General features: G+C 41.7%; 1 protein-coding gene across 1 annotated transcript in view; it reads right to left on the bottom strand.

Moving 5' to 3' along the window:
* ANO5 (anoctamin 5) overlaps positions 1-18,371 on the bottom strand; it is a 73,967-nt gene that overhangs the window by 16,496 nt on the left and 39,100 nt on the right. The window contains exons 7-14 of the mRNA XM_056851928.1: positions 12,853-12,921; positions 10,891-11,175; positions 9,725-9,838; positions 8,537-8,652; positions 5,006-5,140; positions 4,311-4,416; positions 3,986-4,046; positions 3,209-3,360 (exon numbers count right to left, since the gene is read on the bottom strand). Of these exons, the coding sequence (XP_056707906.1) occupies positions 3,209-3,360; positions 3,986-4,046; positions 4,311-4,416; positions 5,006-5,140; positions 8,537-8,652; positions 9,725-9,838; positions 10,891-11,175; positions 12,853-12,921 (1,038 nt within the window). The remainder of the gene's footprint in view (positions 1-3,208; positions 3,361-3,985; positions 4,047-4,310; positions 4,417-5,005; positions 5,141-8,536; positions 8,653-9,724; positions 9,839-10,890; positions 11,176-12,852; positions 12,922-18,371) is intronic.

Here is an 18,371-nt window from a genome sequence, read left to right as displayed (position 1 = left end):
CCAACAGCAATCTTCATGCAAAGGTAGGACAGAGAGAGTGAGTTATGCAGAACAAGCTGCATTTGTGAACATAAGGAAGTATTATTTTTTGCAGCATCTGAATGTGACCAAAACCACACTCATCGGAACACACAGAAAAAAAAGCAAGGCATAACTGTCTAGCTGATCTGGTTGGCTAACAGTCAATGAGTCCTCATTAACCATTGGTTAGGCTGCTGTGAAGTCACCAAAAGGTAATACTCTCACATTAATTTATTGAAATGAACACATGTGGTACTCAAAGAAGTGAACAGAAATAAATCCCGATAGCTCCAAGAATCTGAATTAGAATGCTGAGCTCTTGGAATGAGCCAACTGGAAGGATAATAGAGTTCTTGGTCAGAATTTAGAGAGAAGAAAAATAAGTGCTGATGTGAGTGAAAGACTCCTTGAAGGAACTTCCAGGTGGGAAATGCTATTTAATGAACATTTATCAGGTGTACAGTACACCTCTTTTAAGCAAAAGCTATGATGCAGATAGCAAACAAACCTGACTGATAAGAGTAGGTGTAAGTGGCAGAAGACTGCCTGAAGAACTGACAGGTTTGAGAAGAAGGAACACTCTTAAGAATTTAGGAATGAACTACACTTCTTGATGATCAATAGATTTCTTCAATTTTTTTCCAGTGCCTTTAAATGATCTGAAACATGCCCAGACACAATGGAAAAATTCAAATGTAAAAAAATAACAAGTGCTTTTCAATAGCAATATACGGTTATTGATTTTTTTTAACTGCAACAACTGCAACAATATGTCGCAATCCACTAATGCTGTAATTCAACCACTGGATTTTCTAGTCTGGACAGGAAAATCCAGGAGGCAAATTATTACTACAGCGCAATATCCAGCAGTATGTATATCTTACCATGTACTCAATGAATCAAAGCAAGGTAATGAAAGGTAACACTTAGACATGTATCTGAGAATGTTGATGTGTTTAGGCCCTTTAACCTTGGTAATCTTCATCTGTTTAGGTGCTGTGTATTAACCGTAATACGAAAGACATCCATCCTTTTTTCTAAATATTGTCCCAACTATTAGTTGGAAATGATCAACAATAACTGGGGGACTTTTTAAAATCATCTTGTGTTATCGCAAACTGTAGTGCTTGGTGCTGCCTACAATTGGAAAAAAGATACTAGGCATTATGGGTCAGCAGTCTAATCTCTCTCTTTTTTTCCCTACTTTCTGGGTTTCAGTTTGACATATAAGGCTAGAAAGGAGCATCCTCCATAAAGGACTTCCATGTGTTTCCAGTGAGGTCCAAGCAAGCGTACCCTTCTTTCATTAAACCATCAGTGACAGCTGCTTTTATATCTCTTCTGTGGGAAATTTGGCAGTACATTTACATGCTCACTGTAACCAAAGATTTGGCTGATCACAAAATCCAGCCTCTTCTAAGACCCTTTCCACCTCTTTGGGTTCTTCGATAACACAGCTTAAAACATTTCCCTTGAATCAACTGCACTCCACTGATGCCAAACCACAGCTGTGTCTGAGGTTTTCTCTCATACCGTTTCAATCTCAACTTATTTTTTATCATTTCTCTTCGATTCTTACTTTACAGGAAGCCAAGTTTTTTGATGTGTTACATAGCTGGGACATTCAAATTTGCATGGTTTTTTTTACTGCCAGGATTGAATACTGGGACGTACGAGGAATAGATAAAATCACTCTCAGGTACAGAATGCATTCATTTCATGAACGGGCAGCTGCAGGGAGTCTCACACGTTGGAGATTAGGACAAGGCATTCCAATTTAGGAAGAGGTGTTTTTGGACAGGTTTGACAGCCAATTGCTCTTCTTCTAGAAAAAGAACATTGGAAAGGGAACCGTGATTCTCCTGGTAAAATAAGGGAGCTCCTTATTAGTGAGGAAATATGGAGCAAGTAATCCTGTGGTATGCAAGGGACTGGGCAGCATGGGAAGGGCAAGAATAACTAACAGATGGCTCCGTGTGGTGTGGATGCAGTGAAGTATGTCTGGCAGGGCTTTCTGGCAGAGCTGAGGAAGGCAAAGAGGAAGTGGAAGCTCTTGCTTTCAGCACATACTCTCATACTGCTCATCAGTATTTCATCTTCCATTTACTTTTGGAAGGACAGAGAAAAATCTCAAGGTTTCATGCATGCTAGGTCTCAAACCCAGAATCTGTTTTCAATACCAGGGATCAATCTTGAGTATATGAAAGGAAAATACCACTGAGCATACAGTATGTAGAATGCACTTCCCTTCCCCTCTGAATGTTTATAATAGATCCTTTCTCCACACTCTCAGAATTAAACCTCACATTGAATAAGGCAGGAGTTCTTTGCTGGGCAGTGGAATCAGAAAGCTTCCCCTAAGATACATGATTGGTTATCAGATGTTCATAAAATTATGCATAGGGTCTTGAATCAACTGGTTTTTTCTATCCACTTAGAGAGAATGTTTCTCCCTCTCTCAAAATATTAGCACTTGGGAGTACCCAATAAAACTGATAGACAGTCGATTCAGGATGGACAAAACAAATTACTTCTTCACACAACACATAACTAACCTGTGGAGCTCGCTACCATGTGATGTGGTAATGGTTGCTAACTTAGATGAGTAGAAAAAAAAAGGATTCTACAAAGTCATGGAGGATGGGCCATCAATGGCTGTTAGCTGAATGGGACTTCTGTGTACTTTGGAGGCTGTACACCTTTGAATAGCAGCTGCTGGAGATGGCAGCAGGTTGAGGCTTGGGCCTCCTTGATCCTGTTGCAGGCCTCCCAGAGTACTTGGTCAGAAACTGTGGGAAACAAGACGAGGACTATTGCTCTGATCCTGCAGGGCTTTTCTTTTGTTTTTAGGAAGTAAAAAATTAGACAATTTCTCTTCAGCTATGGGCTTTCCCTTCTAGAATGATGTGTGGTGGCCATTGTAGAGTGCCTGGTTAATTTGACATTGAGGCTATAGCCCTCATCAGTTTCCGATTTGTTTCAGTTGCGCCTTGTTCTTCACTATTTGCCCGACTGTATTATTCTGTGGTAGTGGCAAAACAACTTGTTTCTGTCATGTCCTCCTGTCATAGTTCTATCCTAAGCACAAGTGTAGGCATATCAGGTTTTAGGAACCAGTCTGGCAGAGCTTCTCACATTGGGTAGCTAGATTCTCCCAATATGCAGGAAACATTTTTTTTCAAATTACCTGAGTTACTGGATTCTTCCTCTTTTGAGTACATTTTGCTTCATACTCTGGTCTCAGCTGGAGCTGCTGCTGTTCCTCCTCAAAATCAACTAAATCCCACTCATATTCGAGCCGAGCTTGCCGCCGCTTCCAAAATTCCAAGAACAGCGTAACTACAATGAGAAAGCAAGTAATAATTAACCAGACTTGACATGTTTACTGAAAATTAAATATACATATACATACACACACACGCACACACACCTTAGCAAACAGCTAGATGTTTATTTAGTTCCATACAAAATATTATTACTGCTTTGAATTTCTTTGGAGAAATGGTTTCTTCATTTATTTATTTACAACCAAATTGCTCTGAAATGTTGGGATCCACTGTAAAATTAGTCCAGTCCATTACTGTTCATATGTATTGGATGTATGTGCGTATTTTATCTACTGTTAGTTGCACTGCATCTTTGGATCTGATGTCTTTAAGAATCTGAAAACAGTGACTTTTCACGCATATGCATATTTGATTGAAGCTGTAATGCAGCATGAGATTTTGCAATGTATTTATAATTGTCTATATAGTGTGTCTCTGTGTTATCTGCTGTCAAGTCACTTCCGACTCATGGTGACCCTATCAATCTATGTCCTCCAATACATCCTTCCTTAACAGCCTTGCTCAGGTCTACATAGTACTGTAGTGAAAAGGTTCATGATTACATGCAGTAAGGCCACTCAACTAAAGCTGTTCAGTAGGACTCTAGTTATTTAAGTAACACTAACAAATATACTCACCCCAGATGCCCATGAAGATTGCAAAAAAGAGGGTTGCCACATTATCAAACAAATGGGAATACTGTAACAGAAACACAAGCAAAGCTTTTGTGTGAAACAGCACAAGAAAACTGGCTGTTTAGTTAGTTACAAACATTGCAGGAATTGGTTCTTGTAGGTTATCCGGGCTGTGCGACCGTGGTCTTGGTATTTTCTTTCCTGACGTTTCGCCAGCAGCTGTGGCAGGCATCTTCAAGGCCACGGTCACGCAGCCCGGATAACCTACAAGAACCAATGAACTCTGACCATGAAAGCCTTCGACAATATTGCAGGAATTGCTACTGACCTGTGAAGACTCACACGTGGAGTTCAGCCTCCAGTAATCACATTTTCGGTCACAGAGAGGGCACATGATAATATCTCCCCCTACATTAGGTTCACAGATTTCTTTGCTGAGGAGGACAAATATGTCTAATTTAATTAAGCAAGGACACACAGTAATGCTGCTTTGTACAAATACTGGTAGTTGACTTTACACAGGAAACACAACTGTTGGTTCACATGATGACCCACATCCACATTTTCAGTATACAATTTATACGCCATGTTGTACCCACACAATGGTCCACAATTCTGCATTAGTATTGTGTATGTGTGTGTTAAGTGCTGTCAAGTTGCTTCCAACTCATAGCGACCCTATGAATCAATGTCCTCCAGAACATCCTAACAGCCTTGCTCAGGTCTTGCAAACTTAGGGCCGTAACTTCCTTTATAGGGCCAATCCATCTCATGTTGGGTCTTCCTCTTTTCCTGCTGCCTTCCACTTTTCCTAGCATTATTGTCTTTTCCACTGACTCTTTTCTTCTCATAATGTAACCAATTTCTGTCAATAGGATCAGGCTATAACTATATATAGTGAACAAGGGCACAGTAAAAGAAACCAATCAAAAAGAACACACAATACAAGGGATAGGAGAGCTTCCATCAGCCACTTCATCATAAATTCACTTTGGCCAATGTTAGATAGTTAGTTACACTTACCTACTCATATTTTCATTCATTGTGAATGCACCATACAGAAAACAGACAAAGCCAACGACAGCTGCAAAGAACAACATCTCAGTGTAGAATCCCAGCCAGGCAAAATAGATTCCAATCCTCTCTCCATAATACTTCCTGTAGACAAGTAGTGCAATAATAAAAGGAAACTTATAATCAACATCTTTTTTTGCAAGCAATTGATTACAAAGAAAAGAGTAGGGCTGAATTTGGATGCAATGTTATCAGGCAAAGCTATCAGGCAAAAGCCAAAGGAATGCTACAGACCTCACTATGCGTTAAAAGACAAACTCCTGAACCCAGTTTAAAAATGAACATTTGACATGTTGCCTAGCTCAAATCCTTGAAGCTTAATTACTTCTACGAATGCAGAAAGTTTTGCTCATCTAGTTGCCTAGCAACTGGATATGTGATTCCCCCCCCCCACATTTCCCTTTCCCTTTATTTTACACTTTAACTTTCCTTATGGACATGGTGGTAGGAAGATGTCCAACAATGCCACTACTACTGTTACCTCCAACTCAAGAGAATCCTCCAGGCTGGGATGAGAAATCACCACTGTTCCACATTCAATTGATACAACAGTCAATTAAGGGGTCAGCTGGGATCTATACATTCAACCTCAACATGACTGAGACAAAGCTGAACACTGAAGAAAAGGGACGGTTTCAAGTGGATCATTTCCCCTCAGCAAAAACAGCACGGCTGGTTAATTATGAAGCAAATCTGACTCAGGCATTCACTGAATTAAGGGTAAAAGATTCCCATGACACAATGTTTGGAACAGATAGAAAAACGAACCCACAAAGAGGAGGAAAATCTCACATTCCCCATTACCTCCTTGACAACACTTCTGGCTTTTCTCCCTGAGTCTGGTTTCCATCTCCCTGGGTCTAGGTCCCTCCTCACCTATTCTCCTCCTGCTGCTGGCTCTCTTCCCCTCCTATTGCTGTTGGTTCTCCTCCTCTTACCCCAGCTTCCCTCCTGCTCACTGCCACAATGGCCCATTTTGGATCCCCACCCCCTTACGTAACCCAGCAGATCCTGGGTTACATAGATCCCTATTGGAAAGTTGGGGGGGGGGGTTTCAAAATCAATAAAACGACTGCATCATATTCATTCAAAGCATCCATTAACTCTTTATCAGTAACTTCAGGATCAATCCCACTCAGCCTGAGTATTCTGGGTCAAACTGGTCCATTGCTATCATGGAAATATATTTATACAATTTTAAAGCAACTTCACTAAGTCAATACTTGCAATATCAATATTCCACAGAATGGTGCTTGTCCCTGTTAAGGCACCATTTAACTTACCAACACCAATACTAAAACCTTTAATGGCATAAAATATACAAGTCAGACAGTAAAAACATTGCATATGCCAAACTATTACAGTTCTAGAACAGCCTTCACCTCTGAGTTTGATCAAAGCGCACTTTTATAACACTCTGCAAGAATTTGGCCACTTTCGCCATTATACTGGAAGAACTATTATTCAGAAGAAAGGACACCTTAGCAGAATCAGAAAGTCCTGTCTTGTTTGCCAAGATGGGAGTTAAAAATTTAGATCAAGTTTCTGCATAGTAAGAACAGTAAAAAAAAGTGTGTGTGAGATAGTTTCAATACAACTCCTCCCACAGGGGCAAGTCCTAGCAGAATGAGGCAGATTTTGAAATCTCCCGCACAGAATTACAGGTGGCAAGACAACTCCTGTGGGAGGAGTTGTTACAACTCTTGCAAGGTAGAAGGCTCTGCATTGCTGCGCGGTCATTTAATTTAAATTGTTTACAACCCCAAATGCAACCTGAACCTGACACCTAGCAGTGTTTGTACAAGATTAGTGTGTGCACAGATATAGGTTAAAAAAAACTTTTAGGTTTTAACTTCTTTAACCCCCAAATTAGGTTTTCTAATTTTGTAATTCTAATCCTATTGCATTGTTTATTAATATTTTATGCTGTGTGACTGGATTATATTTATATGATATATATTATATATATTAATTATATATTAATTGCCTTGAGTCTCAGTGAGAAAGGCACGCTAACAAATAAATAATAGAAGAAAAGAGTAGGAGTCCAGTAGCATCTTAAAGACTAGCAAAATTTCTGCAGGGTATGAGCTTTCATGAGCCACAGCTCACTTCTTCAGATACATTCTAGCTGTGGCTCACGAAAGCTTATACCCTGCCAGAAATTTTGTTAGTCTTTAAGGTGCTCCTGGACTCCAGCTCTTTTCAACTGCTAGTGACAGACTAACACGGCTACCCGTCGTGATAAATAAATATCAGTTATATAACCATACCTTATAAAGGTTTTTAATAATATATAGTATTTTCTTGCCTTGCTGTATTTAATAGTAAACCGGCTGACCCTTGTGTGGTTGATGAAAGCCACAAGATCAGACCGCCCACAGACAAGATCAGGGAATCTACATACTCAGAGAACTCTGTAGGTATGCATGAGGAATGACTGCCTGATAAGGACTACCTGTGTTTGAGAAGGCCCTGAGCTGGATGACCCACAATAGCTTGATCTTGTCAGATCTCAGAAGCTAAATAGGGTTGGCCCTGGCCAGTATTTGGATGGGAGACCACCAAGGAATACCAGGGTGACTAGGCACTGGCAGGCAATGGCAAGCTGCCTCTGATTGTCTCTTGCCCTGATGGCCCATGGGGTTGCCGTAAGTCAGCAGCAACTTGATGGCACATTCCACCACCATGTTTGAGAGGAGACTGAACGTTAAGAGCAGGCTATTATCAATTAAAGAGAAAAGGGGGGGAACTTAGAGCAGGGGCAGGCAACCCCTGGCACATGTACCATGGCAGTACACCAGATCATTTGGTAGGCACCCAGGGCCAGAGATCTTCCCAATCATCAAGGCACTAGTTGCATTGCTGGGGCAACAGTGTGGGAGAAAGCTTATGCCTCCCAGACCTGCACAGTCACCAAGTAAACTCAAGGTGAATCCCTGAGATACAGGCATTACTGATATGGTGTGGCTTGCTTTAAAGACATCCCCAAGTACAACTCTCATACATTTATTTATTTATTTATTTATTTATTTATAGCCCACTTTTCTCCCCAGTTGGGACTCAAAGCACCTTAGAACATCATTCTCACTTCTTCCTTTTTCTCACTACAACTACCCTGTGAGGCAGGTTATGTTGAGAATATGTAATAGGCTCCAGGTCGCCGAGCAAGTCTCTGGGTTGAAATGGGGATTTGAACCCAGGTCTTGTAGGACCCTAATCTAACACTCTTATCTGTTACACTATGCAGGCTTTTATGCCTTCCACTCAGAAGCACTGATTTCTTTTTCAGCACTTGGGCCAAAAAGATTGCCAATCCCTGGCTTAGAAAACTGTGGAGGGGCAGGTTTTGGGGGTGGAGTAAGTGTTCCAAATTTATGAAGTAATAATTCACAAATCGGCATGTGTGTGCGCGCGCATGTACAAAAAAACACAATGCAAAGGTGCCGAACTGTCAAAATACAAACATCAAGGGCTCACTTGATAAGATCCAAGGGCTGTTCTTTGTAAAACCGAAAAAATCTTGCCCATTCCCTATACAGTGTGTATCTTTCGTTGTCGCACTTTGGATCGTTTGACTTCTTCCAGTACTGGCACTGCATTCATGCGGATAGATATGTAAAAGAACAAAACACAAGCAGCTTGTTAATTGACTGGTAGCACAGGTTTTAAGAAAGCCACAACATCCATTTTTTTCCCTCTCGAAATAAATGGCAGGAGTGCCCTTTCAGATTTCAGTGTGTATACAGTAGAGTGGAGGAAGCTGGTGATATTCAGAGACACATAGCATAAACCATGACGGTACTTTATATGAAACTATGGGAGGGCTTCAATGCCCTACATGGAACCCTTTAACACCTATGTGTGGGGGAAAAACCCAATTCTCAAATATAATAAAAATAAATAAAATAAAGAATATCTGCCATTGCCTGTCTGTGTAGTGAGGAGGGGCTGTGCCTCAGTGGAAGAGTCTCTGCTTGGCATGCAGAAGGTCCCAGGTTCAATCCCTGGCATCTCCAGTTAAAGGGACTAGGCAAGTAGGTAATATGAAAGACCTCTGCTTGAGACCCTGGAGAGCCGCTGCCAATCTGAGTAGACAATACTGACTTTGATGGACCAAGGGTTTGATTCAGTATAAGGCAGCTTCATGTGACACTGGTACTCAGCGGTGGTCTCCCTTCCAAATACTGACCAAGGCCGACCTTGCTTAGCTTCTGAGATCTGATGAGATCAGGCTAGCCTGGGCTATCCAAACCAGGGCAAAGAATTATATATCCTGGCAGTGCTTGTACAATTTTTTTTTAAAAAAATCCAAAAATGTGCTCCGGTGAAGTATTCACCATTTACCACCAGATGGCACTGTGGCATTAAATTCTTTTACTATATTGTCATCCCAGCTTGACAAAACTTCTGAAATTTACCTGCCCCCTCTTCTCCTCCTCCCTAGAGCTTTGCACAGGTGTTGTCTTAGCTCAGCTAAACCTCTTCACATACATATGTCATAAGCAATTTCCACAGCAATAGTCACAACTACAGAAGATTACAGATATTATTTGCATATCGACTACAAGGCAGAGCAGATCATGGTGGCAGTAAAAAAACAGCGTAGATTTCAAAAACAAAGAAGTAAAAGGAGACAAAGAAAAGAATGGAAGTCTAAATACTTACATCATGGAGCGGGTAAGCAGCAGTGTAGGTGCCATTGCTTAGCAGTCTTTTAATCCCAAACTTCCTTTTCCCTTCTTCTGTTCCATAAGGACACCTTGATAAAATATAGTAAACCTAAAAGCAGGAAGGGGGGGCACAACCACAGTTTAATATTAATACTGAAACACCTTCATACTTCTATGAAAGCTGAAAAGCAGGCTCCAGCTCTCCCAACTTTCTTGCTCTGACCCAATGAAGAACAAGTAACCCCTCTTTTTAAAACCAAACTTTTAATGTGAATAGATCCCCTCCATGCATCTCCTCCTGAACAAATAATGGGGATGTTAGCATCCATGCATGCAACCTTGGCTTTGGATCAAAGAAGGGAACCACATACATGACACCCAAATGCACAAATGGTTCCCCAGCCATCTACAGGTATGTTGGTGGAAGCTTGCTGGATCTGGGATTTTGAATTGTACAATACCTGAGATAATTGATGCTGGCATTCTTCTGCCATTATATTATACATTTTAGATTGTTAATGGTGCCAACATTAACAGATGGGAACAGCTTGATCTTGTATCAGCAGTGGGCCTAGGTTGCTGAGATCCTCTTTTTTAACCAAAGGAATATAAGTTATACTCCTTTGCCAAAGTACAAGTATTTGGGGGAGAAAAAGAAGGATGTGTTTCTCTGAGCTTGAGTCTTGCTTCCCCAAACCCTGCCCTCCTCAGACTTCACCACAAAATATCCAGGAATTTCCCAACCTGGAGCTGGCAACCCTAGCCAGGTCTGGCCCCAGTGAGTCCTGCCTCAAAGGCCAAAATAGGCCCTGCCCCCTCCTCCTGCCTTTTACTGGCAGAATCAAGCCTGCAATCTGTGGCTGCCTAGAAACAGTCACTGAGGAAAATCCGTTGCTTAAAACTACAGGTATTCCTTTTATCATTTTTGGCTTTTTAAAACTCTCCAATTTTTATTTATTTATTTTATATTTCAGATTTTTCTGCAAATCTGGGGCCTTTTTCAGGTTTGTAGAAAGATATGTCTTGCCCATTCACAGTTCCAGTCACTGGATTGAAGTATCCAAAGATTTGTCGACTTCGCTATTAGATATACAGATTATAACGGGTGGGTTATTTAAGGGGTGGGTGTTTGAGCCAGAACTGGTGGGCACAAGTACTCACAATTCTGTTCCTAACTGACGGGGAGAAAAATGTCTGCTCATCGTGAATGAGGTAGAGTTCCTGCCTTTCTTTGCTGAACGGGGCTGTGAAGTAGTCAGGTTCTGGATGCATCACGTTCTCTGGCAGCCTGAATGGCTGAGCCACAAAGTCCAGGGGGTTCTCAACAGCACAAGGAATATCATTTTCCTTGATGGGCACTTTGATGTTCAGCACTTCGGCATATGTAGTCAGGACCTCCCATGGAGCGTGAAGCTTCACAAAGTAAGTTTTCCCATTTTCAGATTCCTACAAATGAAGACAGAATGCTTGATGTTAAACTAAGCAGTATGTTCATGTATTGTGCATTGTCATTCATTCTGTTAGGCTTGCAATGCCTCCCCCCCCCCCCGAGTTTCCACTGCAGAGATTCTCTGGTTTGAGTTTGAGTTTGGTCCTATTGAGCTTGCACTGGGTTCTACAGGGCTTGACAAAAAAAATATGTGTCTCCCTCCCACTAGAGTTTCCACTGCAGAGATTCTCTGGTTTGACTTTGGTCCTGCTGAACTTGCACTACCACAGTAGCAGTAGGTTCTACTGGGCTTCTGCACATTGCCATTTGTTCCGTTGGGTTTGCAAGATCCCCACCCCTTACTTGGAATTGTTCTGCTGTAATTCTTCAGTTTGACATTAATCCTGCTGGGCTTGCAATGCCATAGTGGCCCCTGGTTCTGCTGGGCTTGCAAAAGTGTCCCGCCACCCACAAAGAGTTTCCACTGGATAAATTCTCTGGTTTGATTTTGGTTCTGTTTGGATTGGCACATTGGCTTGTGTTTCTACCAGGATACTGGGTTCTGCATTGTTCTAGTTGACTTGTTGTATTAGTTCTTCCAGTGGAGACATTTGACCAGTGATTGCTGCTTGCAGGCATGGCTGTTCCCCTCCATAAGAAAAAATGGAGCCATCCTGTTCAGGGATGCATAGAATTGGACCCCTTAGTCCAATCTACTTGAAATTTGGAGGTTATTTAAAGGACAGGCACCAGCAGCTCCCCTGCAATTTTCATGCCTGTAGCTTTATCCTCCCATCCATCAGGAAGGTTTCCCCATAGGGAATAAGGGACTCCAAAAATTCAGGAACCTGAAAAAACCCAAACCCAAATACCATATTGATATTTGGTATTGGGGAATATTGGGAACACCGATATTTTGGGGGTCCAATACACCCAAATCTGAAAAATGCCATTTTTTGCACACCCCTAACGAGAGTCCTTAGGCTTGCAGCTCACCAGGGTTATTGTGACTGCTCTCCCAAGTCAAGGCAGCACCACCAGCTGCTGTCCATAAGAGCAGGGCTATGTAATTTCCTCATCTCAGCTCCCCTAAAGGCTTGTTAGGCTTAAGGGTGGCCACTCTGTGATTCTGTGGTGCAAAATTATTGTGTCTGGAAACTTTGATGTGTTGGCACGTGATTGGTCAGTCGACCGTATTCATAAACTTGACTTAAGGGTGGCCACAGAGACGTTAATGCAGAATCTCACAGTGCTGTGAAGCACAGCTGCATTGTGGAGTGGGACAGTAGATGGAATGTGTTTCAATGCACTCAGTATTTAGAGCAGACTTGGACACCAAAACAAACGTTAAAAACTGAACAGAGAATGTCCAAGATTCACTCTGTAGTCTAGCAACTTCATTAAGAACATTATATTCCCGTCTTCTTGCTCTTATAAACGTACAAGCAGATAATCAAAAAGCATTAATTTCTTAAAGCTACAGGTGCTGCTTCTATTATTGGGGTTTTTAAACCCCCAATGTATTTGTTTTTTAAGATTTCAGATTTTTCTGCAAAACCTGGGGCTTTTTTCAGGTTTGTGGAAAGATGTCTGTTCATGGCCCCATTCTTCATATGTAAGGATCAACAGATGGGGCCACATTGAGAATTAGAAATACTGATAGAGTTTAAATATAACCCACAATGCTTCTTTACCTTTTTGTCTTCAGTTTCTAGTTCGAGACCTGCCTTTTCTAGATTGCTTTCAAATTCTCGTCTCCTCTCCTAAAAACAACAACCAAGATATTTATGTTATTTTTAAATAACGTTTGAATGTTACATACACAGTTGTAATTATAGAATTTTAGGTCTTTTTCGGTAGGTGTGTAAAACAAGCAAAAATGCTATAAAAAGAATAGCAAAAAAACTCAAAATTACATTAAAAATAAATCAGAAAATAGTATCTGTTATGATCCTGAAGAAAAAACAGGGAAATTGCAGGGCTCAGGTCCATTAGGTATAAATGGAGCAATACTGAGCAAGCCCTGTTTTCTACAGTCATCCTTTCCCAACAATGAAGAGATCCACCGAGACTCGCAAGGAGAACAACATATTTTTTAAGTCTGTAGAAAGGAATTACAAAGACTGCCAGAAAAAAGTCCTCTGACAAACCCCAGTTCCAAAATGTGGCATATATAGCACTCATGTTTTACTTTGGAATAACTTTATTAACACCTATTGTGGATGACCTGCACAGTTTGCTTAATTAATGTTCACCTTCAAGAGTTCAAAAGCAGAACTCAGTTCCAAGGTGTGGTTTAACAATATATTTAAAAAGGCCCAAAGTACAGTAGTTCAAGTTAATTATTCTGCTGAATAATGAACAGGCAATACATGTTATCTAAAAACATATGTCACTAACATAAATATGAGTCCACTTTCTGATAACAATGCTGTCTGTTGCAAACATTAAAGTAATAAATAAAGGAGTGATGTTTAAAAGATAACATTTAGTCGCATATTTACTCAGGAGTTCATATGGAAGGCTCTTGTTTTGCTAAGACTTTTTCCTTGCTCAATAACACTTCTGAATGGCTTTGCTGACCTTGTGAAAATGACCTAGTCCAAAACTGCAGCAGAAACACAAATCCCAGTTCTTCCATTTTCTGCAAAAGATTGTTAGCCTGAAGCCTGGTATCACCCTTCTCCTTAACAACAGACAGGGTTGCCAACCTCTAGGTCCTATCTGGAGAACTCCTGCTATTACAACTGATCTCCAGCCGATAGAGATCAGTTCACCTGGAGAAAATGGCTGCTTTGGCAACTGGACTCTATTGCATTGAAGTCCCTCCCCAAACCCCACCCTCCTCAGGCTCCACCCCAAAAACCTCCTGCCGGTGGCGAAGAGGGACCTGGCAACCCTAACATCAGAGTACAAATGACTTTTTAAAAAGCTGCAAGGCATACTGAACATGGATTTCCCATGATGTGTTGTATTTGGCCCTTAGAGCAATAGCATCCTGCACTGAATAAGATCTTTGTTTATCAAGACCAAGGCCATTTAGTTAATGTCAAGATGCCTCTTTGCTCACCAAGAGCACTGAAATACAGACCTTTTGGGTGGCATCCAAATATTTCAATGATTTATTTGGCCTTGTGTTAGAAACATTTGTGTTTTATTTAATAATTATTTTTTTGCTATTAATATTGAAGTGCTCTATTGGCATAATAATTAGGGCAAAAGAAAGCACAACCCATTCTAGAATATGCAGCCATCAGATATTTTCTTCCTTTCCCAAGAATGCTTCTATTATTAACCCACACGACTTTGCCAAGTCACTGGGCTAGAGGAAGAGGAATGCACAAGGCTTCACAGTGATTACTGTACAACACCAATCTGTGTGTGCATTTTTATTCCTGGTTAATGAAATATCAAGCCCAGGCTGAATGCCAACATAACAAAACCTGTTCTGAAATCATCCATTGTTACAGTTCACTGCCATAACTCTTATGTAAGAGGTGCTTCTAAGCAATTAGTACCACATTTTGATAAAATGTCATACAGATATTCCAAAAAAGTCTTTCTACAGAACAAAGCATGATTGAACCATAAGTTCTTCACCCTCAGTTGATTTTCTGTGGCAGTTGCACATGTACTTTGAAGACTTTGGAACTGGTACAAATTGGGGCAAGAGAACAGCATCTTCATAAAATTTACATTGGCACCGATAATGAAAGCATGATGCCCTAACTTCTGTGCCCATACGAAAGGAAGATTTTATGCTGGTCTAAACAGGATGAGCAAATACATTCAAAAGCTCCTAGAGGGAAAAGATGCCAAAGCGCTGACCAATACGGGAACAAATTCAACCTTGCTATGTGGAAGTTCTGCAGTGAAAAATGTAACAGGGATCTGCAAAGACTGTTTGGTTCCTAGGACTTGTTTATAAACCTAGAGAGGAGAACAGGGAGCAAATCTGTTTTCCAAAGGTTACATATCCTGATAGCTGATGTAATTTTAAGTGAGAATTCTGAAGAAACGCTGTGCAACAACAACAAAAAGTTGTAATTAGTATTATATTCCATTTACTTCCCCATCTATTTGGGTTGCACTCTAAGATGAAAAGACTACAAAACACACCAAACTGTTACAGCAGACGGAGCGCTTAAAATCCCTCAGCCACTTCTAAGCTCTAAAAAAGGAGAAACTATCAGAATGCTTTTGTGGATAAGGTCATGCATATTACTTACAGTTCAATCATTAAACTGTCATCCTCAGAATACAAGCTGCACTACAGGCAGATCTAAATATATTGTGCTAAAGGCAACATGTGAAATAAAGACGTCTTCAGATGTGTTTTGGTAAGATGCTTGGAGGTAACAGGAAATTGGGCAACTAAATACAAAGAAACTACTAAGTAATTGAGAGAAATTAGTCATCAGAGTTTAGCACATCTTCTGGGTGCCTGACAACTTGCAGCACAAAATCTGATTCCTAGGACTCATGTTCAATGTATATTATTCAACTAATGCATTCACTTGCTGACCCAGGGTTAATTAAAAGGAACGTCGCTATTCAATAAATTCAAACATTTTTTTAAAAGTTAACATTTTATTAAAACACAACTTTATTAAACAATATTATAAACATTTAATTGTAGGAATTAGATTGATTTTGGAATAAATTGGCCACAGCTTGGAATTGGCAAACAGCTGCGACCCTTGTGGCGCAGCATGCGTGATGTGTCAAGTGCCCAGGCCGTGTCCACCACGGCCATGAAGTAACCTCCGCCCACAGGGCTCCCGCTGTGGGCAACTGGGATGGCAGTACCAGGATGACACCAGGACGAACGCCACTGGGTGTTATCCCCCACCACTTGGGAAGAGGCGGACACCTGCCCTGCCGCCAGGGCATGTCCCTGAAGCCTCTCCCAAAACCCTTGGGATAGGGTTCCCAAAACCAGGGAAGCGACCAATTCCTATGGAGCTTCCCCCCCAAAATGACACATCCACATGCTAAACCGCACCAAGCTGTGACTATAAGCCAATAAACCTTAGGGAGGGTGGGTGGGTTCACAAAGAAAACGGAGTGAGCTGTGGGCGGGCCCGTTCCCCTGTTATATACTGAGGGGGCGAGGCTAGCCACGCCCCCACCCAGCTCCCGCCTTCCGCCCTCATTGGCTGGAGCCCTTCCTTGCCCCAGCCAATGAAAAGGCTGTATCTGGGCAAATTGGGTCCGGCACGAGCCTTCGTGCGCGCGCAAACGCACATGTTGGCCGGCCGGACCCGATCTCCCTCCCCCTCTGCCGCGATCGCTCCTTCCTCCCCCCCGGGGCAGCCAAAATGGCTCCCGATAAGGCGGGAACCCTATCTTATTGCAGCCCATTCCTGAGAACTTCTGCGGCTGGGGATGGCATAGCTGCAGCGCCACTGCAACACCGCCAATGTGGTTTCGCGGCTTCTCCAGGAGGAAAAAAGGGCTATTTTTTAAAAAAAATATGGAAAATGGGGGGGGGGAAGCACCATAGAGAACAGCGATGTTGCACCAACAAAAAGGTGGCACAGCACCATTGTAACTTTAGGGGGCATCCCCAGGCTGAAAGGGGTTAGGAAGCTGCCTAACAGCAGCTCCGCCCCCAGAATGCCCCAGGAACGCCTCCCGGGATGCTGGCGGGAGAACTTGCACCAGGAGGACGTCAGCGGGAACCAGCATCCGAGGCCCGTGCTGCTGCCACAATCCACAGGGGCTGGCATAAGTGTCCCAACACCAGTGTCCATGCCAGTTTAGATGCTGCAAATAGCACAGATGCTGGTGTGGGGTCACGCTGCCTCCTATACCCATTCGGCCCCCAACCTCAGGAACGGGCTGTGTGTCACCTAAAGCTTCATAAATGTTTTCCAGAAGGAATAATATTCTTAGCACAGAATGGTAATTGGGAACACACCGGGGGCCACTGCATATAAACAGAAATGTCTCTTAGCCATGCCATTAATTCAGTAAGCATTAGCACTCTACTCATGGCCAAGGGGTTCCTTGTTCAGTTGCATACCTAATATTATTTTGAAACATAATGTGTAGAAATGATTACTCACTCCATTAGGGCTGATTAGTACTATACACACCAAGCATGTTTGCCACATGTATATCAGTGTTTGTTATTTATTTATGTATATGCCTTTTGACCAACGACCTCAAGGTGAATTACAAAGTACTAAAAATATGATAAAACTGAGTATTGAGTTACATAAAAGCAACATGCATCACAACATCAATAAAAGCAGTAGTAATGCATATCCTTGTCTTGCGCGTAAAACGTTGAAACCTTGGGCAAATAATCAGTGCCTAGAAGTCATTGATGTAGACTCTCTAGACAGAGAAGGGTGAAGAGAGTTAGAGAGAACACTATACAGTGTAAAGAGTTGGTTTTAAACATGCAGCAACATAGTGCCAATGTATACCGTGTGTCAATGAGTTTCCAAGAACTTTGGTCTTTACTGATTTTAAAACAATGCAAGCTATTGATTTTGCAAATACTTTCAGAGGGACAACACCTGGACCAACCCTCCTTTTAATGGTGAACCAAAGACAAAGTTGTGTTTGTTCCTTTAGAATATATACTTTTAGGACCAAATTCACCATATCTAGTATTCTCCTTATAGTTCCCCCCATATATAAGAAATGCAGCTATGGAGAGAATGCAATCCTCCAGAGAACACAAGCTTGGGGATAAAGATGCAGAAGTATGTCTCAACCCCTCTGGCACTGTTTCCTCTAAAAATCATCCTCTGTTGGCCCCATGCCAAAAAGAAAGAAAGGGGGGAAAACACTGCAGACAACACTGTTATCACACCACTGAGGACACATAGCTGAATTCAGATTGCTGCAGGTTCAGTCTCTGGCATCTTCACTTAAAGGATCTCAAGTAGCAAAGAAGGGGAAGACTGTTGTGTCATAGGCTCTGGAGAGCCACAATCAGAGTAGAAAATACTGATCTTAATGAATCAGTGGTTGGATTACAGGAAGGCAGCTGCACACATTCCTATTTTTATTCACATATAGTTTGTAACGACACAGAACGAGCTGTGAAGCATATCATGCCAGTCTGACCTGAGAGTTTAGCAAAGCCCTCCTATGGCACAAGCACCCCAAGTTCCAAAGACAATGTTTTCCTTCCATATGAGGAGATAAGATAATTTCTATGGGATTTTACTTACTCTGTAGTGAAGGACATTCA

This window comes from Euleptes europaea, chromosome 6, assembly GCF_029931775.1.
Source record: "Euleptes europaea isolate rEulEur1 chromosome 6, rEulEur1.hap1, whole genome shotgun sequence".
Lineage (NCBI taxonomy): Eukaryota > Metazoa > Chordata > Lepidosauria > Squamata > Sphaerodactylidae > Euleptes > Euleptes europaea.
This window is presented reverse-complemented; position numbering and strand designations above follow the sequence as displayed.